At 39.7% G+C, this 24,403-nt stretch overlaps 1 protein-coding gene across 7 annotated transcripts in view; it reads right to left on the reverse strand.

Moving 5' to 3' along the window:
- ST7 (suppression of tumorigenicity 7) overlaps window positions 1-11,813 on the reverse strand; it is a 237,560-nt gene extending 225,747 nt beyond the window's left edge. For 2 of the 7 annotated variants that reach the window (XM_032870768.1, XM_032870778.1), the window contains exon 1: window positions 11,452-11,801. In XM_032870768.1, coding sequence (XP_032726659.1) covers window positions 11,452-11,602 — 151 coding nt within the window. In that variant the 5' untranslated portion in view covers window positions 11,603-11,801. Of the gene's footprint in view, window positions 1-11,451 lie in introns of all 7 variants that reach the window. The other 5 variants (XR_004384181.1, XM_032870787.1, XM_032870760.1 and 2 more) reach the window with 5 other exon arrangements.
- Window positions 11,814-24,403: the final 12,590 nt, after the last annotated feature.

Below are 24,403 nucleotides of genomic sequence, written 5' to 3' on the forward strand. Positions count from 1 at the left end.
GTAGGGGTTCCTAGAGCAAGGTCCAGCTCAGTAATACCAACATGAATTCCAAGTTTTTTCATCCTTTATGTTCAGTTTTTGTTTGCTCCTTTTTGCTCTACACATTTTACTTTGGATTAGAGTTGATTGTATGCCTGTTTCTCTTTCCCTCTCTGCACCAAGGATCTTGAAGACAGGGCCCACATCCTGGTCATATTTCCATTCCTCCATACCCACCCCACTTTTCCATCTTCTGGTTGGCTATTCAGTGAGATTCCTATTAAGTATTAACAGCATTCACATATCAATAGCATATCTTTAAGTATTAACAGCATTCACATATCAATAGCATATCTTTAATGAAATAGTATGTTTTACTGAGACTGCAACAGAGTGTAATCCATGAATAAAATACTGTCTTAATGTCTAAATATTTTTATATCTCCTTTAGTTTTTGCAACTATTCTAAATAGAAGATATATTAAAAAGGGCTCTATACTCTACTTCTAAGTCATGTTTATTCCTAAAGAGTAATAAGTTAGATGTGAAACAATGGGTAGCCATAATGTTCAAGACACATTAGGGAAAAATCTTTACCTGTGCCCACTGTTATACAAATCTGTTTACCCGGCTAGTCCCAGCCTGCTAATCACTACACTAACTAATATCATTTAAGTTTTCCCTTTGGACTGAGCAATAATAAATCTCCGTTCTCTCTTCACAGTAGACAGCTCTGATGCAAGCTTTGAATTTAGATTCCCTCCCATTTGTATAGTAAATGCTGTCTTATCTTTTCTAAGTATCTTAGTTGCTTTCTCAGTCCCATATATTCTCATGGTTAAAACTAAAAATGCTCTTTTTTTTTTTTTAGAGATTTTATTTATTTATTTGACAGAGAAAGACACAGCGAGAGAGGGAACACAAGCAGGGGGAGTGGGAGAGGGAGAAGCAGGCTTCCCGCTGAGCAGAGAGCCAGATGTAGGGCTCTATCACAGGATCCGGGGATCATGACCTGAGCCAAAGGCAGATGCTTAACAACTAAGCCACATTAAGGCACCCCTAAAAATGCTCATTTTTAAGAATTATAGGTCCTTTGACTGTCCTTTAAAATCTACCAGAAATTATTACATTGTTTTCTGTAGGTAAGCAAAAACAAAACAAAACTGTTTGTAAAAATCAAACATTTTTAGGGATACTTCTACAAACAAAACGAATTAATGTCTGCATATCTTTGTTCAAACTTAATTGTCATCGCTTCTGTACTTTCCCTCTGAGAATGATTGTTCAAATAACGTACAGGAAAAAAAGTTTATTCTTAGGATAGTGACTTTCTCTAACAGATTAGATTTACCATTAGATTTTTTTTATATTACATTTTCAAACTTTTACTGAATGATAGTAACACATATACAACTTCCAGTTAAGAGAAAAAAATTGAGAATAAACTTTCTAATATTTAAAAATTATAATTCAGCACCTCACACTTCATCTCACAAATGTAAGGATGCAATTTAAAACATTCTCTTTGTTAAAAGAGCCAAATAAACTAAGAAAAACTTGTCTCTCTCAACCATAATGTCAACTACTCTAAGCCTGAACTGAGAAAAGTATTATTTGTTTTATTTGTTTTGTTTTATTTTATTTTAAATAAAAGGTATCAGTGATAGAGGATACGAATTTCCCTCCCTCTCCATCAAAGCTGGAGGGAAAAGTACAAAACCAGATCACACCAGTTCTGATTATGGGACACTAGAGGAATATGAATGTATATCCTGGAAAGGACACCAATTGAGTCAAGTGAGTGTAATAAACACCCAAGAGCATTATTTTATTAATTCTATTATTAATACTTGATAAATAGTACATAGCAAATAAATGAAAAAGATCAATTTGGTAAAAAAGGTAAATTTCATTCTCTCATTCCCAAAAGAAAGAAACTGGAAAAGCTTAACAGAGAGTATTGAAAGCATTCTACTATTACCTAGTACTAATCAAATAACACTTTATATTGGTATTACAATTGACTTTGTAACAAAACAAAAAAATCCTCTAACTGTAGATCACACATAAATACAGATCCAAACTGCCTGAAGAGCCACTTCCTTTTTTAAGGCTTTTATGCCTCAAGAGTGTTTCAACTATTTGTGTTGTTTTAAATTGTTAAGCTTTTTTTCAACAAAACAAAACAAACAGTCCTTCTCAGTGAGTGACCTAAAAGATTTCTTCAAAGTCCTCTACAGACTTGCTCAAATTTTCAAAAAGACTGACCGAACCAAGATCCTTTATTAGATTTGTAAGTCAATTTAAGAAACAGGGGCACCTGGGTGGCTCAGTCAGTTAAGCATCTGCCTTCAGTTCAGGTGACAATCACAGGGTCCTGGGTTCCAGTCCTACATCAGGCTCCCTGCTCAGCTGGGAGCCTGCTTCTCCCTCCCTGCCTTTCCCTCAGTTTGTACACCCTGCCCTCTCACCCTCTCTCTCTGACAAATAAATAAAACCTTGAAAAAAAGTTTAAGAAACAAAATTAGGGTTCTCCACAAAGAATGCTTATAGCTAGCACACTTTCAGTTTCCTAAAATTCAGAGAGGAAAAAATCCTCTCTCAGATAAACGTTGCCTTATTTTGCTGAGTGATTTAATAACTGGAATTAAACAGTGATTCCTACGGCCACAGCCACAGCTAATATGAAATACTGTTGGAGCTAACTGAGCCTGTCAGTTTCCTATTTTAGCACAGTAGGTAGTGCAAGAATGCCTGCTATATTTGAATGATTGGTAACAGTAACACATGAGCAACTGCCCTGCTCCACTGTAACACCAAAAATGAATTTCATTACATATTCTCTCTCTTCTGGGAAAATAAAAACCTGTTATAGATATCTTTACAATGACATCTCAAACACAATAAGCATGCCAGAAGATTTTGTTTCATATTTACAACAAACAGACTTTCACTACTATGTGGTTAAAAACAATCCAATAAAGGGTGCCTGAGTAGCTCATTCAGTTGAGTGTCTGATTCTCTGTTCTCAGCCTGGGGCTTGATCTCAGGATTGTGAGTTCAAGCCCTGGGTTGAAGAAGCCCCTACTAAAAAAAAAAAAAAAAAAAAAAAAAAATCAATCCAGTAAGTAATTACCCTGTTTAGTCAAACTCTTAGATATTCTTAAGAAAGATTCTCCAGGATAAATGAGGTCCCATTATATATTTTAACGTGTCATGTCACTGTGAAAGTCTATAGAATATAAACTTCTGGAGAAACAACCTACGAATCGATTTAAATGGCAGTTTACAGTCTACAAAGTACTTTCTCATTCAATTTACTATCTCATACGAAGTTGCATTGCCTCCTATAGTCTATTCAGCAAGTATAAACACACCTTAAGATGTGCTATTTGTCCAGTTCCACACTTTCTGTCAATCCCATTCCAACCCCACATTTAGACAATCATTGATCGTTCTGACCCAACTGACTAGTCACATTTACACCTCGCTGTCTCTTTTCCCCCTTAGTGTTTAAAAGTTCTGAATTTTTCCATTAGTTCACTTTGGACAAACACCTCCTCTGAATCACAAGAACACTCTTTTTCCTCGTCTTCAAGCTTTTGCCCCAGTTACCTCAGAAAAATCCTATCTCTTTGAGTTTCAGTTATGAGCCAAATAAGTCCAGCCTTGAATGGTAAGTATTAGCAATAGTCCTCTGAACCAAGGGAAAGAAAAACCTCAGGTGGTGAAGTGAAATAAGAAAAGCACCACTAGTGTCATTAATCTTGGAAAGCCTTAAAAATACTCACTCATTTACCTTTTCACGTATCATCACTGAGTGATAAGCAAATGATGGAAATACAAAGTTAAAAAAAATATCATAACCCTTGCTCTCAAGCTCTTCTGAGTATTCTAAGGGAACAGTCCCATCCAAAGGTCTCTACCCAGTTCTCATCTTCACTCATAAATTTGGCTGTTCTCTCATCAAAATACATTTTTAAATGTATTCACCTGTACTGTTTCCTTTAATTGGACAACTAGTATCATAACTGCAGTCATTTTATCTTGACAGTTTTTATTCTACATGTACAAAGAGAGTATAAGCCATGTAGCTGTTTATGTAGCTGTTTACACAGACTTCCATGGACAAGACCAGGGAGCCTAACAACCAATGACAAAGCAAGCAGTACAGTGCTAGGCTCATGTAAGAACTCAATTAAGCGTTGATTCCTCATCCCTTCCTAGTTCGAATTAACAGATTTACATTCAATCCTATTTTTAAGATGTGACTGTACCATGCATGGCTCTTATTCATAGGGAGCAAAATATACCAGGAAGCCTTAGCAAACAAGACAATGTATCAGAGGATGATAATTTTTCAGCACAGAAAACAAGTGAGGAAACTGGGAGGAATATACCTGACATGAGATTGTAGGTCCAAATCATAACTGAGAGGAATAATACAACTTCAATCTCCAGGTACCTGCCTCTCTTCTCCAAATGAATGTATTAAAAAGCCAGTGGATGAATGAATTAACTAATAAATGAACACAGTTCAGAGTCCGTGAAATGGACGACACAACTAGGTATACAGTATATGGTTGCTAATATTATTAATGTGCAATGCTCAGGGCTCAGTGTTAAAGGTTATTTCATTTAAAGTTCAAAATAAATCTAAGAAATGGAGATTACTGTCTTCATCTTATAAATGAGAAAAAAGTCTTCCAAAGTAATTTGTCCAACGCCACCCAGCAGATGGCAAACCGGGATTTGAACTCAAATCTTCTAAATTCAATGCTCCTTTCACCTCATCATAGCTGGTATTTCTTTCTTTCAGCAGATATGAAGTACTTTACAGAGAAAGAAACATTACAATAAAATTGGCAATAAAACAAATTTCTTAAATGCCAAAACTATTTCACTCTGGCTTCTCATATAAACTTAGAAATGCTTCTATTGTTAGTAGAGGGACTATGCAAATATATGAACTGAAAACTGCACTTAAGTTTTTCTAATCACTTCAAATTATACTTCTGTGTGTTAAGTTTCATAATGTCTGACACAGTGCTATGAAAATTTGCCAACCAAATCTTTTCTTCTTATATACAAGTTATTTATAACTTTTTCCATGTTAGTAGAATCTCAAGCTCCTTCCTTACAGGTGATATGAGTTACCTAACTCAGTAAATCCTATGTTTGAAGTTCCAGGTTATACTACACAAAAATGTAATTAATTTTTTACTCTTAACATCCTTTATATTACATTTACTTTACAATATGAACCAGAAGGCTAACCTTCCTTATATTCTACCCCTAAAGAAAGGATCAAAACATATAAATATTTTGGGACAGCAGTAAACATTTCAGGGTAGTCTTTATAACTTAGAGTCAGTGAACACAATTCTCAATCTCATAAGAAATGATAGATTCCAAAATCATTTCCTAAAGAAGAGGGTTACTGCTGAGTCACCACAACCAACTGAGATAGTTTTTCATTCATTCAGCAAATATATACTAAGCACTAGGCCCAAATAGTCACTGTTCAAGATCCTGAAGATATACAGTAAGACAAAACAAGACCCCTACTCCCATGGAGCTTACAGTACATGGGGTACAACTATGAGAATGCATCAATAAATAAACAAGAACTACATCAAACAGTGCTAAATGCTGTGCAGAGAATTCAAATCTGGTGATATTACAGTAACTGGATAGTCATTTTAGATTGGGTCATCAGTGAAAACCTCTCAAAAGAAGCAAATTTAAGCAGAGATGTGACTAGTAAGACTACTGCGCAAAAATCAAGTAGGAAAACATTCTGGGTGAAGCACTCAGCTAGTAAAGCTGTAAGACAGGAACAAGCGAGGTATATTTAAGAATAAGAAAGAAGAGGGTACCTCAGTGGCTCAGTCGGTTGGGCATCCAACGCTTGATTTCCGCACAGGTCATGACCTCAGGGTCGTGAGATGAGCCAGATGAGCCACATGGGGCTCCATGCCCTGCCCACCCCCTCAGCCCGTGCACATCTGTGCCCTTCCTCTCTCTCAAATAAATAAATCTTTAATAATAATAAAGAATCACAAAATGTCTTGGAAGATAATAACCTCAAGAAAGAATGGTAGAAGTTCAGATTGGAGGAGTAGGAATGGGTCAAATCATCAAACTGTGTAAGCCAGGGGAAAAGATCTGGATTTTATTTTCAGTGAGAAGGAAAGCCACTGGCAGAAGTCACATTGTATCTGAAGTTGTATTCAGCAGGAATTTGAGTACAAACTGGAAAAAAGATATATTCACTAAGTATATATATTCACATATATTAAGCCCACCTATTTGCTTATTTCTATACTCTGCACTCAATGAAATGTATCCCAAGACACTGAAACAGAATCCTAGAGCTAGAGAGAATCTTAAAGAATATAAAACTACCGCTGCACATGTACAGTAACTGAGGGCCTAGGAAAAAAGTATCATTTACATTGCTTCATTAATGGTTGAGAGAAGTATCTCCAAAAATAAGTAAGGGCAACTAAAATATCTGGGATATATCCTAACCTTAAAGCTGACATTAATTAGAAAATTGTCCTTTTATGTGTTCACGAACTAGAACACCATGAATTACATGCATATGACCCATCACAGAATTAAAGGTTTAATGTCAGTTTCTGACCTCAGTCTAAAGCTGAAAATTTAAGTAAGGCACATGCCCACTAACATGTTTGATCAATTTCATTGTTCCTATCCCAGCTCACTGGATATGCCACAACTTGGAGATTGACTCATCCAGTGAATGGTAAGGAACTACTACTATGTATAAGAAATTATACTGGAAAACAAAGAACTAGAGTAGCAACAATAAATCACACAAGGTAAAATCTGCCAACATGCCTCTCAGATACCACACTGTAAAAAGTAGAGGAGGGGGCGCCTGGATGGCTTAGTTGTTAAGTGTCTGCCTTTGGCTCAGGTCATGATCCTGAAGTCCTGGGATCAAGCCCCACATTGGGCTCCCTGCTCAGCAGGAAGCCTGTTTCTCCCTCTCCCACTCCCCATTACTTGTGTTCCCTCTCTCACTGTGTCTCTCTCTGTCAAATAAATAGAAATAAAATCTTTAAAAAATAAAAAAAGTTTTGATTTTTTTTTTTTTTTTTTTAAGTAGAGGAAACAGAACTTTCAGCTGAAAGGATCAGCAGGCTGCAGGCAGCAGGCAAGTTGGTCCTTGAAGGATGGGTAGGATTTAAAGATGAGGAGAACATACTAGACAATAGGCACAGCAGGGGCAAAAGACCTAAGTAAATTGCCACCAGGCCCTTGAGATAAGAAATACAGAGTATTAATTAAATTTAGAGCAACAATTTCCAATATGAAAATACTCAAAATGGAGCTACACCTAAATGATATTGATATATCATCTCAGTTCAGCAATATGAGTTTTGCATCTGTATTTAACATCTTAACACAAAAAAGTTTTGTAATACAAACAAACTTAGGCATAGTTCAGACTATTACATTTGTTTTCTAGAAGGAATTAAGTAGGATTTCAAAGATCTTTGAAAACTTGCTTTTCAGGAAACAGAAAAAGAAATGGAAAATCACTTAAGCTGCCCGGTGCAAGAGTTGCAAAGGTGCACATTTTAAGAAAAGGTGTTAACACACTAAGTGTTTTAAATTCAGCATCCAAAAATCTTAGAACATAGAGCAAATGAGAAAGTGCTATCGACACTACAGTATAAAGTAAGCTGTTGTCAAAATTTTTAAATACCAATCTATTCTACTGTTTTTCTTGAATAATATCCTGCATGATTGCTCCTATCCACGATTAACTTTCTGCCCTTTTGGAAAAGCTTTATTTTGGGATACTAATTCCCCTGAAAACAAACAAACAATAATATAATTTGGGGTTTTTAAAAATCATGTTAAGGGGCACCTCAGTGGCTTAATTGGTTGAGCATCTGCCTTTGGCTCAGATCATGATCTTGAAGTCCTGGTGTCAAGCCCCGAATCACAAGGGGCTTCCTGCTCAGCGGGGAGTTTGCTTCTCCCTCTCCCTCTGGATTCTCTCTCACTCTCTTTCAAGTAAATAAATTAAATCTTCTAAAAAATAATAATAAATAAATAAGAATCATGTTAAAATTTCATTCTATTTTCAGTAAATCATAGGACTATTGTAACATTCTCCTAACCAACTCAAGGGCAGAGATCAAAAAATCAATTATCAAAGCTAACCAGTGTGCTATTTCTAATATGTTTGTTTTCTCCCTCGTCTTTCTTAAAATTCATTTTCATTGCAAGAGCTAGTTGCATATGTGACATTCTCCCTATGTGGTCTAACAGAATACTCAGAACTTTATCCTTAAGTGGTACAGGCTCAATGCAGTGAAGGTCAAGTAAACCCAGATGGTAGGAGTGAGCAAGTCAGACAACCATGAAAAGACCCTTAAAGGTATTTTGGAAAATTATACATGATACATTAGTGGCAAAGGTATCCTTGTTCATTAAAGTCTTTTTCTTTTATTGTTTTAAATTCCACATGATTCATAGTTCTCTGAATCTAACCTGAACTTCCAATTTTTGTGACTTTGTTTGGGAGGACCACTTTCTGCATCCTCAACTCGGAACCATGGAATTCTTTTCACCCTCTGAGGTTCAGTTCAAGAGAAGCTCCAACTGCCTTGCCCTGCTCCACTTTGCATTATGAGAAGTTGTTCCCATGTGATAAACCCCTAATATAGCCTGAGTTTTACAAATCTGTATATCTTTTCCATTATTGCACCTGTGACAATATCCTATATGTAGGAGACATTCAAGATATTTTTTTAAAAAAAGCAAACTGAACAAAACACATTTACCAAAAAATAGACCAAATGAGGTTAGAAATAGGAGAGTAGTCATAAGTAACCAAGCTATTGAGAACATGTCGAGCAGATATCCAAAACAACTCTGGAACATTTTTAGCAGATTCCACAACCTTACAAAGTCCAGAGTTGGGCCTGCGTCATGGAAGCCCTGGGTTCCTGGCTGCCTCACCAATCTGTGCTGGTGTCCTCACCTTCCCTGAGTAAGAAGACCTGTGCTACCCGAAGCTCCTTAAAAGCAGCACTAGACTCAGTGACCTTTTCAGGGACGCTCGCCTTCACTGCCACAGGAAGAGCAAGCACCACAGGGCTTAGGAACAGCAAATATTAGTCCCATTAGAATCCACTTACATCACCCTGGAAGGACAAGTTCCACCACAAGAGGGTCCAAAGTCCCCATTTCCCCCACCTTCTCACAAAAAATAGCAAAGAGGTAGTTGTCTCTATGCTTCTCCTTTTACCTTCCTTTATGACTAAAATGTGCATAAAACCACACTGAAAACAGAAGCCCAGCATCACTATGGCAAACAGCCTCAGACTCCCTCCATATTATACCTGATGAGATTCAGCCCTGATGGTTTGTACATCTGCGTATTTTCTACCTCTTATAAGCCCAAATAAGCAACAATCCTATACTAATTAACAAAGGGATTTGTGAGATATGCCAGATTTAAAGTTGCAGAGAGAACATCCAACTACAGTATTTTCTTCCTTAAAAACTACATGGTTTCCCAGTAGGTCTTCTGCTTCTTGCTTGTTCAGCACAGAGCACTGGTAAGTGGCACTCATGGGCACATGCACACATATACACACACGGATGATTATGTAACCCACGTTTAAAAAATGTTGTATGCAAATGTGTATTCCAAAATAGAAATTTTGAATGTGTATCAAATGAGAAACATTCCCGTTTTTTAAAATCCTACATTAAATTTTTAGGGAGAAAAAAAATCAAACCTGCTTATCAATAACTATAGGATTCTCTTACCACATATATTCAAATAACTTCTTAAAATCACAGGGCTTTGGGACTAGAGGTATCTTGGAGATATATTTGCCTAAACCAAGGAAGACAGTACCGTGACAATCAGCCACTCTCAAAGAAAAACAGCCAGAAAGCCATGGTCTTTGAGATGACTAAATCCAAGGGCTGAGCAACACCTATTAAAATGGCAGGATTCTAGGCTGCAGAATCCTGTCTCCCAGGGACACTAAGAAACAAATGTAAATATGAACAGGAGTTCAAGTTAAGAGTAATCAAGATACCCAAAGTTTAGAATTTAAAGGCACAAGTATCTAACAAAATGAGCATATTAACTCAAGTGTTCTAAAAAATTATTTTAGTGCAGTTAACACCACACAGGACAACGCATTACCAAACCTGGACTCCCAGACTATGTAAATCACACGCCAGATGGAATATATACATTACACACCTATTCGGGACTGCAAGGATTTTCCTCGAAAGTACTGTGAAACTTAAACATTACAAATTAAAAAAACGATCTGACTTGAGTCCCACAACTACTTCCAGACTTCAAAGAGCTGTAAACCCTTTTTCAAAATTTACTTTTTCTCAATTGTCTCTGGAGTGTTACGGTTGGTGTGGATTTTCTTCGTGGCTGTTTTTAATGACTCGGTCGGCTCGCTGCCCGTTTATTAAGATCCTGGGCTAATTCCCTTCTGCACTTACGTCCGTGAGGAGGAGACTTGCCGGGCTCCCTTCTTAGCCTGCGGAGCTTTATCAAAGACACCGGACAAGGCTAGTTACCAGAGCCTACTGCGGGCGGGGAGAGGGTGGAGGGAAGGGTAGAGATCCTTGAAAACCATCACGAATTCGATTTCCCGTCTCCCCTTTTGTCCCTCTGACATTCCGTTTGGTCACCCGACACGTCATCCATACCCCTAACAAGGTGGGCCTCGGCCCATGGAAATCCGAGCGACGCCGTTCCCCCTCGCAGCTGCGGGGGCTCAGATACGGGCCCCCGGGGCGCCGCCGGGGCAGTCGGACTCGGCCGAGTCGGACTCGGCCCCGGCTGAGGGGCTTCAGCGCGGGGCACCCCGGGGCAGCCCTGACTCGGAGGCGCCCTCAGCCGGCCGAGTGCCGCCAGCTGGGGAGAGACGCCTGGTCCGACTACACTTAGGATGTTCCGCAGTCCCGGCCCACAGGGTGTGAGGAAGGGCACGGTCTAACGCTGAGGAGAACCTCGGGGTCCGCGCTCCGACACCCGAGGGGGAGTCGGCCAGAACTCCCTCGCTCCTGACGCCTGCCCTTTTTCGCCCGGCGGCCGGCCCCCAGCAGGGCGGCCCCATGGGGCCGCGGTTCCGTAGCCGCCTGCCGGGCCCGCCTCGCGGCGTGTGCGCGGCGCGGCTCCACCTCCGCGGGGTCTCCGGGCCGCGGGGCCGGAAAGGCCGCCGGCCGCCTCCACGCGGCCCGCGGACCCCGCAGCCCGGCCCGGCCACCTGAGGCGCCGCGTCCTCGCCGGGTGGCCGCGGGCGTCCAGTGCGCGGGCGCTGGCGCGTCCCCGAGCGCGCGCCCGGCCTCCCGCCCCCGCCAGCCGCGGCCCCGCGCGAGTTGCACTAACTTTCCGGAGCGGGGGAGGGGCGAGCGCCGCGAGCCCCGCGGCCCCGGCCTTACCTGTGCTCAAGTTGTCGTTGATTTTCAAGGGCACCCGCAGGATGTAGACCAGGAAGAGCACGATGAAGAACCACACGGTCCAGAGATAAGTCCAAGACCAAACTATGCAGGACTTGAGCTGCTCCAGAAAGCCCGTGCCCGCTTCAGCCATTTTTCAGCGCTGCTCTCTGCTGCCGCGGCTCTCGGTGTCTGCCGGGATGATTCACCGGCCCGGAGGCGCCGCTCGCGCTGCCGCCGCCGCCGCCGCCGCCGCCGCCGTGGCCCAGGCGCCCCCGGAGCCCGCCCGCCGCCCGGGACGCGGGCGCGGCGGGAAATCGCGCGGGCCACGGACGCGCCTACCTTTCCTTTTCCCGGCTTATTGCTAACTCTCTGGAGGCCCTGCATGTGGCTTTCGTGGAGGGATCACGTGGCCTCTGCCCCCTCACGTTCTGATGCCATTTATATTTATTGTGCTAGTATTTAGAAAGACAAGCCAGCTGGGTCGCTGAAGGGAACTCTTGACATGTAATGATAACTCACATATGTTGAGGGTTTACTCTATGTCAGGCACTGTTCCAAGCTCTGTATGATCTCATTTAACCCCCTTCAACGATCCCCATTGTGTAGACAGGGAAACCGAGGCACAAAGCAATCGAATAGTGTACCTTGAACTTCAAGCCAAAATTCAGTTGCAGTGTGATGGATGCCGCACATCCATCTATAAAGGTCTTAAACTCTCTACATTCCACTCCGTGCTTTGAGAATTCAGGCTCAAAGGGATGGATAAACCCAGGGCAACTGGGACAAGATAGATGTGCTCCTGTCACTGGTTAGTAGGCCAGAAAATAAATCACTCTGCTAAGCAAGATTTCGGTTGTACGTGCTGTTTACCTTTGTTTTGTCTTCCTCAGAGCAGCACAGGGGTTTTCCAAAGAAATTTTAGCAAGAACAATGTTTATCCCCTCATTTTTGGCGGGTGATCACAGTTCAAACAACTCCCAGCCTATTTTTAATATTAAATCTCTGGGATAATTTTGGGTTAATCTGAGTGGGCTACTTTAAGCAAGATTATTACAAGTGTTTTTGTCTGGGCTGAATAAAAATGTTACCTTTACCAAGTGAAAGTTGAAAGTCTGTTTCTAGCCATAAATAATTTCACTATCTATATAATGTAATTGAAGGTTATCCTATCTACAGCCAAGACATTTTTTTAGAATTCTGAGATTCAGCAGAATATTTTATTATAAATTTAGCTCTGCTTACTTGTAACATAATAAAACAAGCTCCTTTAACCTTTTACATGAAGGACATATTTACGGCATACATAATAGAACTCCTCTCACATTTTCACTAATTCCAGTAGAATTAAACAGCATGAGGACATGAACCATCTATTTTATGTTATGATCAAATTACCACCAGAGGGGTGCCTGGGTGGCTCAGTGGGTTAAGCCTGGGCCTTCAGCTCAGGTCATGATCCCAGGGTCATGGGATCAAGCCCCGAGTTGGGCTCTCTGCTCAGCAGGGAGCCTACTTCCCCCTCTCTCTCTGCCTGCTGCTCTCTCCGCCTACTTGTGATCTCTCTCTCTTTCTCTGTCAAATAAATAAAATCTAAAAACAAACAAACAAACAAAACAAAACCCCACCAGATTCTTTGCAGTAAAACTGCCCACTTAAGTTGAATGAACATCCTGGAGCCTACCTTTTTGCTGTCCGTGAACCTTGAAGAAGGGACATAAATATAACTCAGATGAGCCACAATTTTCTGATCATCCACTAGGTGCTCTTGGAGGGTCAGCACTGTCTTATTCATTATTGTCTCCCTCTAGTGTGCAACCGGGGGGTGGGGGGGCTGGTTGGAGTTGGAGACATGTCTTTGTTCTTGGACACAGAAGTGAGAAATCATGATCTTTTGGCAAGTGTGGCTGCTTTAGTGTGGCTGGAGGGCAGGCTCTCTGTGGGATGGTGTCAAGAGAGATAAAGCCGAAGAAGATCTGATTTTGAAGGGCCTTATAGAAACACAAAGGTGTTTACTGATATTTGGCACTGCACACACGAATCCAAATGACCAATTTAGAGATATATGTAAACAGGGTGTAAAGAAATATTTAAGAAGGTAAAATTGACAGGCCTTGGTGACTGATAGGATAGGCAGGATAATGATAAAAGGTAAATGTCAGCTCTTGAGTGGAACAACTCATGAAATAGTGACAAGATGTGTCTAGCCTCCTCTTGACCATCTCCCAGTGAAATGACCCACAGTTGCCCCAAGCTTATCACACCCAAAACTCACCTCCAACTGCTCTTCCTTCTAGCACTACACTTCCAGCTCCCTCATTCAGAAATCTGAGCACCATCCCATCCAGCTGGGATGGGAGTCCCTCTCACTCACCTCCTTTCCTCTCCACATTCAAGCGGGCATCAAAACTTCAAGGTCCTGTCTCAGATCTGTCCCTTCTCTCTATTATCCTGCAATAGCCTTTAGTCTCTCATAACCCCGTTATGTCTCACAGAGAACAAGGTGTGGGCTCCCTGCCTCCAGTTCCTCCACCAACAGCACCACCATCCCTCACCCCCGCTCAAAGCACCTTCTTTCATACTTCTCTGCCAGAGTTACCTTTCAAAGTACAAATCTTCTAACTCATTTCCTGCTTAAAAATCCCTCAAGGCCCTATCTACAACACTCCTACACCACCCCAAAGGATAAAATCTAGATGGCACTCAAGGCAGTCCTACCAACTTACACAGCCCCATCTCCCATCCTAGGCACTCTTTTTTTTTTTTTTAAGATTTTATTTATTTATTTGACAGAGAGAAATCACAAGTAGGCAGAGAGGCAGGCAGAGAGAGAAGGGGAAGCAGGCTCCCCACTGAGCAGAGAGCCCGATGCGGGGCTTGATCCCAGGCCCCTGAGATCATGAGATCATGAGAGGCTTAACTCACTGAGCCACCCAGGCGCCCCCCTAGGCATTCTTCATACCACCAGCATTTTGGCGAACATGCTATCCTCATTCATGACTTTCTACCTGCTCCACAGGACCTGCCTATAGTATAATTTTCTGTGATACACTTCCCTCCAACTTTTCCTGGCACAATTGCCTGAAACCACTTATTTAGAGATGCACTTAAAATATCACCTCCTTTGGGGCACCCGGGTGGCTCAGTCGGTTAAGTGTCTGCCTTCAGCTCAGCTCCTGATACCAGGGTTCTGGGATCCAGCCACGTGTCAGTCTCCCTGCTCAGCCGGGAGCCCACTTTTCCCTCTCCCTCCTGCCCCCCCCCCCCCCGCTTGTGCTCTCTCCCTCTCTCTTTCTCCGTCAAATAAAATCTTAAAAAAAAAAAAAAAATCACCTCCTTTGTAACACCAGCTCCCTCCTGCCTCCCAGAGTTCAGTCTCTTTCCTGAGATGCTGCACCAGGAAACTTGTGGTAGGCTGTTAGAGCATAGGATTGGAGCCAAATGATGATGGGCTCTATTCTTTTTTTTTTTTTTTTTTAAGATTTTATTTATTTGACAGAGAGAGATCACAAGTAGGCAGAGAGGCAGGAGGAGCGGGAGGGGAAAGCAGGCTCCCTGCTGAGCAGAGAGCCCAATGTGGGGCTCCATCTCAGAACTCTGGGATCATGACCTGAGCTGAAGGCAGAGGTTTAACCCACTGACTGAGCCACCCAGGCACCCCGATGGGCTATATTCTTGATCCTGCTATTCACTACCTGGGTGCTCTTTACAACTGACTGAGTTTCCCTGAGCCAGTTTTTTCACCTGTTCAATGGGTTGTTACACTTGTATCGATTACAAGGGGTTGTTGGGAATATTCGATGAGATGTCTACTGAAAATGCTTAGCACACGCCTAGTCAATATCTTACCTCTCTGTTAGTTGAAGTCTTTAATGTTAGGTAATATGTTACTGTTGTTTATTTTAGTCCTCTTTACCTCCTAACACAAATAGTGCTGTGTTTGGCACATGGTACGTGCTCAGTAAATACTTACTGAATTTGTATAAAGGAATTAAAATCAATTCAATGAAAAGAAATTCCAAATCTTGTATTTTATAAAGAATATAAATCAGAGGGTGCCTGGGTGGCTCAGTGGGTTAGGCCGCTGCCTTCGGCTCAGGTCATGATCTCAGGGTCCTGGGATCGAGTCCCACGTCAGGCTCTCTGCTCAGCAGGGAGCCTGCTTCCCTCTCTCTCTGTGCCTGCTTCTCTGTCTACTTGTGATCTCTCTCTGTCAAATAAATAAATAAAATCTTAAAAAAAAAAAGAATATAAATCAGAGATTTAATTCAGGGGTAAAACTTAAGATTTGGTCTTCCATCATATGATGAGCTTATCTTGAAAGTTTGCTTCATGAGGTGTAACTACATGGGTGGGTTGTATAATAGGAGTTAAATCACCATTAACTTATGGGGATTATGTAAAAGCAGTATATTCCTAAATTCCTCATTAATTTGTTTATATGTTTGGTTAAAATATATATATTAGTCTGGTAAAATATTTGAACTAAATAAGAAAACAAGATATTAGGGAAGACCTTTCAAAGTTCTTTAAAATTTTGGGGTGCCTGGGTGGCTCGGTGGGTTAAAGCCTCTGCCTTTGGCTCAGGTCATGATCCCAGGGTGTTGGGATCGAGCGAGCCCTGCATCAGGCTCAGGCTCTCTGCTCAGCAGGGAGCTGAGAGCTCTCTCTCTCTGCCTGCTTCTCTGTCTACTTGTAATCTCTGTCAAATAAATAAATAAAATCTTTTTTTTTAAAAGTTTAAAAAAAAAGTTCTTTAAAATTTCTTCTGTAGTGTTTCTTTTGTAAGTGGTGTTTGGGAGTGTATATGTATATATTGGCTGTCACAGTCTTTAGTTTTATATGTTGTCATAAGTTTAAGAACCTAATTTTGTAAGTGATTCTCAGAGTTCATCTGAGATTTAAATGCAAGAAATAACTGTTCTCAGGGCGTCTGGGTTGCTCAGTCGTTAAGTGTCTGCCTTTGGCTCAGGTCATGATCCTGGGGTCCTGAGATCGAGCCCTGTATCAAGCTCCCTGCTCGGTGGGAAGCTTACTTCTCCCTCTCCCACCCACCCTGCTTATGTTCCCTCTTTCTCTGTGTCTCTCTCTGTCAAATAAATAAATAAAACCTTTAAAAAAAAAAAAAAGAAATAACTGTTCTTGATCTAACAATTCCACTTCTGGGTATTTATTTGAAGAAAATGAAAACACCAATCCAAAGATATACATGTCCCCGTATTCATTGCAGTATTATTTATAGTAGCCAAGCTAAGAGTCCATGGAAGCAACTTAAGGACCCATGAGCATGTGAATGGATTAAAAAGATGCGGGGTGTGTTTGTGTGTGTGTGGGCGCACAATGGATATTATTCAGCCATAACAAAAGAATGAAATCTTGCCATTTGCAACAACATGGATGTACCCAGAGGGCGTTATACTAAGTGAAATAAACCTGCAGAGCAAAACATATTTAGTGATTTCATTCATATGTGGATTCTAAAAAACAAAACAGAAACAGACTCATAAATACAGGAAACAAATTGTTGCTTATCGGAGGCTATCTGGAGATGGGTGAAATAGGCGAAGGGGATTACAAACTTCCAGTTACAAAATAAAGAAGTCATTGAGATATAATGTAGAGCATGGGGAATATAGTCAATCATAGTGTAATAACTTTGATGACATGAAGACATCATGAGGATCATTTCATAATGTATAAAATAACTGAATCACTTTGATGTACTTGAAACTAATAAGATGTAGTATGTCAATTTTACCTCAGAAGTAAATAAACAAACAAAAAATAAATAATAATAAAACATAGTTAAATTAAAAAAAGAAATAACTCTTAACTCTTTGGTGTCTCCTTAAAATAAATGAAAAAAATCTCACCCGTGTTAATTGGTTCAATTCACGAATTAGTATCATGTGTTCATGAGCAACATCCTAACTAACTGCTTATCCTATTTAGTGACTTATTTAGAGCTGAATAAGAGAACCAGGAGAGCAGACAAAACAGGTTTAGAAGAGAATTTGCCATTTCTAACTTCTTGAAGACAACATACTCTCAGAGATTTTGAAGGGATGGTATTTCAATGATCTATATGTAGTTGAAAAGACGATTTAGATAGCAAAAGACTCGGGGAGAATGACCCCAAGACGTAATAGTGTAGGCATAAGGAAGAATGCAAACACACATTTCATCTTACTGCAAAAGATTCACAATGACTTGGTTTAGAAATTATATGATGAATTACAATCCCATTTACTTTTGTCCCCCTTATTCCTTAAAGGGATACCTTAGTTTCCATATAAAGCCTTTCACAGACATGCCAATACTTGGTGATATCCCTGATCTGTTGTTGTTGTTGTTTTTATTTATTTGACAGACAGAGATCACAAGTAGGCAGAGAGGCAGACAGAGAGAGGGAGGGGGAAGCAGGCTCCCCACCAAGCAAAGAGCCCGATGGGGGACTCGATCCCAGGACCCTGAGACCATGACCAGAGCAGAAGGCAGAGGCCTTAACCCACTGAGCCACCCAGACGCCCCTCCCTGATTTGTTTTAAAAAGTCAAAATTATTTGAATAAGGTAAGATTTGTCGATGTACAGAATAATTCTGGTAGCAAAAATGCTAAATAGAATTCTGATCAGAGCCTTGTATAAAGAACCTGAAGGCAGCCTAACCCTATCTTCACCCTAAAATCCTGCTCCAGCCAGTGGAGGATGGTTCTTCATTTTCAAAGAAAAAATAAAATAAAATTCCTTTGGGAAGTAGAGCATCAACACAGCCCTCTCATTTACACTGCTGAAATACGATCAGGAGAGAAGACCAGAAGAAGATGAGTGAGATTAAAAAGAAAAAACCTGAGGCATAGCAGAGAGATCACATGTATTCAGCAAAACAAGACTAGAAATATATACTAACAAACACTCTGAAGTTCTTTCTCATCGTTTGTTTCCTAGGCTAACTCCTCAGGTGAGGTAACAGTGTATACTCCCTTTACTTACTCTATTTATTCCTTACTAGTATCTTTACTTTTGGGAAGATATTCTAATAAGATGGGATCTTTTTTCAGTTGCACTTTAATAGTGTAGAAACGATAATAGTATACTTTTCTTCTTATTCTTGATACTCAAACTAAAATTTTTTTAAAAAAATGTATATAGATAGCGCTGGTAATCAAACTAAAAATCCATTGACTGAAATTTACTGTGTGTGTAAAACACCATCAGTTACCCCAATTTTATATTTTACCTAAAAACTGCATATTTTGGGTCCATGACTGGCCAGAATTTCAGGATCCAAAGTCACATCTAGACATCTCCTTGCTAAAAATTATAGGATTTAAACAAACAAACAAATGCAGCACTAGTGCTAACCATCATATAAAACAATTCCAAGTATAAAAATAGTATGCTGTCAATAAACTTACTTGCTATGCACATAGCATGTTCTTCTGTGATTCTGGCTTCAAATTTCAAACAATAAAAGCACCTGAAAATAGAGATACATCAATTAAACAAAGAATTTGTTGCATGGGGAGAAAAAATCCAGAAATCAGGTTATGATGATATTATAGAATTATTGGTAGAATGAAGAAAAATCTGATAGCCATGACACAAGCTTAAATTTATTTTTATTGATACCAAGCACTTATTCTCAGATGTCTTAGAATTGATTCCATCTTTAACCAAGATGTATTCCCTTACATTCTATTGGTTACATTTCATTTTGTTCTCATTTCTAATGTGCAAGGCTATACTTAGGCATGCAGACTGAAGTGGAAATTTCACGATCATCTGGTATATTTGGCCTGTGTAGAAATTTAATCTAAAAAATGGAAAGAAAGAAAAATCAAATGATTTTTACCTTAAAATACAGTTCAAGCTAGTGTTAAGTCATGTGCTTGTCCGCTCCAGCCAAATTAATTGTATTTCTAATATTAATGCTCACCTCTCTTCTTTTTTTTTCCTTGCAAAAATTATTCTAGGTTTCCCTTCTATTTTGCATTTCAATGCTATTGCACAGCTGCTAAATTTAGTACCTTATACACATTTAACTATAATGGGTTTTTTCTCCTTGTTAATAATGACAGTTAGTGAACATGGATTATAATTGAAGCTGTGCCTTCCCTTGAGTCTTCCCTCTCTCTAGAAGTTATCTCTATAGTACAATTTTTACAATACAGTTTTTTTCTTTTATCAAAGTTTGTCATTCTATCTGAAAGCTAAAGATGTCTACATACTCAATCAAGCCCATTTGAATTAACTTGTCAAGTTTGACTGGATAAACTGTAGCAAATAACTTGCTATGGCCTAGATTTAATTATCTGCTCTTCTATTTCTTGCATGCATTGCATATTTATACACACTTTTATTCCAAAAGAGGCACTTATCTTGGACTCCCATATTTAGACACATTTGTCAATGTGTCTAATATATCACTTTATAGATTTGTTCATTGGTCCGTATCCTTCTATTAGATCCCTTCCTGGGCCTAGCACAGGCCTTGTATGCTGAATTAAATGGAAATCATGACATTGAACTGGGGTATAAGGGATGTAGGGTTGTTTGACTTTTTTTTTTCTTTTTTTACCTCTCAAGCAGGTGACTTTCTAAACTTATAAAACTGAAGACTATGTGATTTGCATATGTGATATGTGACTTGCATATGAGAAAGGACCAAGGCATGTATATGACAGGGGAAAATATTTCAGTTGGAGGAGCCAGCCCCTACGGACCCCATTACCTGAACTTCCCGTGACTGAGAGCATTCTGAGAGAGAGGGGGTTGACCACCAGCCTCATCTGTAAACTGGACACAGTAATGGCCTATGTTTATCATGTAGGAAGGGACTCTTACAGAAGAGGGGAGGGTGCATGCGGTTTTCTGGGACTTCCCCCGTTTTAAAACATCCTGGGAAGCCCCTCAGTCACAGCTGGGCTAAATGGCCTCAGAGTTTTCTTGCAATTCCTCAGACTCTAAGATGCGGGGCTCCTCTCAGGCAAAACCAGGAGGTGGGGTGTAGCGTGTTTTCCACACCTCCTAGTGGGGCTTCTCTCTTCCTCCACTGCCGAGGGCCTTCACTTCCTCCCTTGTCTACTCTCAAAATCTGTTCTTGCAACTATGTGTGCATAAACAAAATTTATGTCAGCTCGAAAAATTCCTCTTCCTAGTGCTGTTGCCACACATATCAGATATCAAAGCCATAAAAGAAAATAATGCTTCCCAAATATTTCAAGACATCAACAAATCTTGGGTGTCAGGGGCCCCTTACTCCACCTTAATATGCTAAATTTAATCCCATCATACCAGGTAAGGATAGATAGATAGATGAGTATATTACATACATTTGCAATAAAAAAAAAATCACAGCTAAAAGCATATATCCATAAAAAAACTAGGGAAGGTAAACAATCTATTCTGCTTCTTTTATAACTAATGTACTTCTTATTCGCCTATTTTATTGTTCACGAGGGCTCTAGAAAACAAATAATAACAATAAGCAAAGTTTTAACAAAAAAAGTATAGGAAACTTAATTTTGAGAAAACTATTCTCTTTCCCCAAAATTAAGATTGCCATTTTAATATAGTTCACAGAAAGTTCTGAGTTCCAAGAAATTATAGATGGATAAAATGGAAGTAAGCAAATTAAACTGCAAATTCAGACGCTAATCAGCTAGGGTGGGATTTGAATCGTGAGGTAGTAGAAGCAATTTGGAATTTGATAAATGAATATATAGGCTTAGAGACATCATCTCCATACTTCAGCTGGCAGTAAAAAAAAAAGCATTTTTCCCCAAAGTATGTTTATTTATGTATTTATAAGTTAGTATGTTCCACAATGCCAATAGAGTATGTACACAATAAAAATAAACATACAGGCACTTCAAAGGTGACTCGAATACAAAAGTTTTAGCATTTCTAGCCTAAAACCTAACAGAGTATCTATGTATTTCTGGACTGCCTGCACTCCACTTTAAAAATCAGTGGTTTGGGGTGCCTGGGTAGCTCAGTTGGTTAAGCGCCTGCTTCTCCCTCCCCCTTTGCTGCTCCCTCTGCTTATTTTCTCTCTCTCTCTCTCCCTCTGCCAAATAATAAAATCTTTAAAAGAAAAAAAATAATAAAACACACACCTGTTAACTTCAATATCTGAATCACCTATGCATCTATTGCTATTGTTTATTTGAGGTTTTTTTCCTTCCTTTCTTGACTTTATGTCTAAAGATATGTGTAAGAATTTTTGAATGAATGTTTAATCTTGCTTATAAAAAGAATTCTAGAGGCTGCTCCAGATGGCATCTTCTACTAGAGAGGGTTAACTTTTCCTCTGCTAGGGAGAATGGATGTGTTAAAAATTAGTTTTTTTTATGACACTTGTGGCCATCAAGATATGAGATTGGCTAAAAAGTTTTGAAGATACACTGTTAAGGGTGTATAAAAAAAAAAGGAGAAAAATGGTGCAAAAAGGCTGATTCCTAAACAGTTCTGGGACCACTTAATAACTGTAAGTTTTCTGGTTACATCGTGCCAGCTCTATACCTTGATGACTGTATGGTTAACTGAAGCCTGTTTCTTTCATGCAGATTTTTCATATTAAGGTGGTAGAGCACGTAAAATTTCAGAATGTAAGGACTTCCTCCAGAAGCAAGTTAAACAGAGCAAGTTAAACCCACTCTCTTAGCAACTGTTTCAATGCATGTCAGTATTTGGTCTGACACTTGCTTTCATTTGAAGATATTACCTGGTGGCTAGGATGTTGAGGCTACAGGGGAAGGAGAGAGAAGGCCCATAGTTATATACAACTATTCAGAGCTATTCATATCGACCAGAAAAAAATAAGCATTGGTTGCCCTTGACCAAATTGCTTTATTCAGTTCACAACTTGAACCAAAACAGTCATCATAACATTTTGAAAATGAATATGAGGAACCATGATCTGTATACCTCTTGTTAGCTGACTTTTCAGTATATTTGCCTCTATCAGTTTTTCCATGCATAATTTTTACATTGCTTTAATCATTTTCTAAGTTCATTTTTTCAGGCTGCTCTTATACATTGTTTTAAAAGATGTGTCCAGGTTAGTATACAGATTTCAAAAGCACTGTATTTAATGTGCATGATATTCTGAACAATATAGATTTTTTTAAAGATTTTATTTATATATTTACTTTAGAGAGAGAGGGCAGAGAAGGGACAGAAAGTGAGGGAAAGAGAGAATCTCAAGATGATTCCCCGTGGAGTGTGTAGCCCAACGCAGGGCTCAATTTGCACAACCCTGAGATCACCATAGGAGTGGAAATCAAGAGTCAGACGCTTAACCAACTGAGCCACCCCATAAGCAACAGAGAATTCTTAAACCATTCCATAATTATGCTTACTAATATTTTGCTCTTTTAAGCAGTTCCATGAGAAGATCATTTTATTTGTAAGTTTTTATTTTTAAATTTAGAGTTATTTTATTGGGATAGCTATTCAGAAGTGGATTTGGCAGTCAAAGTCAAGGACATTTTCAAGTTGACCAGTTGTTCTTCAAAAACAATTCTTGAAAATACCACTCCTCCTAACTGTATCATATCCTAAAAACCACAATGTTAAGTTATAGGATAGTTGCAAGTGATTGTGCAACATGCTTTATGAATTTGACCCTGTGACTGAGCTCAGTTAGCCCTGTGGCATTGTAGTCCTGCCGGTCAGATAGGTCATTGCCTAATTTCCCTTGTAACTAAATTTTTTTCACCATTCATTTACTCAAAGCTTTGTAACAGGCATTTTGGAAGAAAAACTAAGGAAATCCGTGCACTTGACAACAGGAAAGTTTCCATCTTAAGTTTCTCCTAAACCATAATACAAAATTAATTCATCCTCAAGGAACAACAGGCATCATCTATCAATCTATTAGAAAGAATTCCAGAATTTGCAAATTTAAATCATTCTACACTGCAGGCAACAATTAACTCTGTATCATCAAAATGACACATCTTCCCCTTAGAAATTACAGTTCATTGTCAAGAGTCTTCATCCGTTCTTTGGCTAGGAAAGAGTCAATGAAAATTCACTCCGAGGAGCAACCCTTCACCGAAACAAGTTTTTCTGGTTAAACTGCACCCTATCTTATTAATTTTCTAGGGCTGCCATAAGGAATGACCACACACTTGGTGGATTACAACAACAACATTTATTCTGTCAGAGTTTTGGGAGCCAGAAGTCCAAAATGAAGGGCTCAGTAGGGCTGTGTTCCCTCGGAAGACTCTAGGAGAGAAAGCGCCTTGCCTCTTCCAGCTTCCCGGGCTTGTGTCAGCATAGCTCCAGTCTCTGGCTTCGCTGCTGGGCCCCCTCCTCATTGGTCTCTCAAATCCCCCCTCTACATCTTTCTTATAAGGATACTTGTCATTGGATTTAAGGCCTGCTCAGATAATCCAGGATGATCTCCTCATTTCAAGATCCTTAGCTTAATTACATCTATGAAGACCATTTTCCAAATAAATGAATCTTCACAGGTTCCAGGGATTTAATGAGGATGTATCTTTTGGGAGGGTGGGGGCACCATTCAACCCACTACACCATCCAACCTCCACCTCATGAGCAATAAATCACATTCACCCTGCAGACCTTTGTTCCCTCTTTTTGAGTCACGAATGGCAGCCTCAAAATGTGGTATCTGTTTAAAATAGAGCGCTATTATCCTTGGTTTATCCTATGGCTACTAAAGAAATTAGGTTATTATAACCAAAAGCAATTTAGAATTTTCACTTTGGTTCTTTAAAAGGTTCTTTAAAAGGTTCTTCAAATCTTCAGCATCCATAGAGAGGGCATTTCAAATTACCAGAGAATTATGATGCACTACTATTCTACTAATCCCAACATCTCCTTTGAGTTTTCTTTCTAAGTATAACTGAGGGAACCTAAGACTTCAGAAACTGTTTTTCTTTTCTTGAATATTTTAACTTTCCTTGTGGTATTATTTACTTA

The sequence above is a fragment of the Lontra canadensis genome, unplaced genomic scaffold, assembly GCF_010015895.1.
Source record: "Lontra canadensis isolate GAN:19392208 unplaced genomic scaffold, GSC_riverotter_1.0 scaffold2, whole genome shotgun sequence".
NCBI lineage: Eukaryota > Metazoa > Chordata > Mammalia > Carnivora > Mustelidae > Lontra > Lontra canadensis.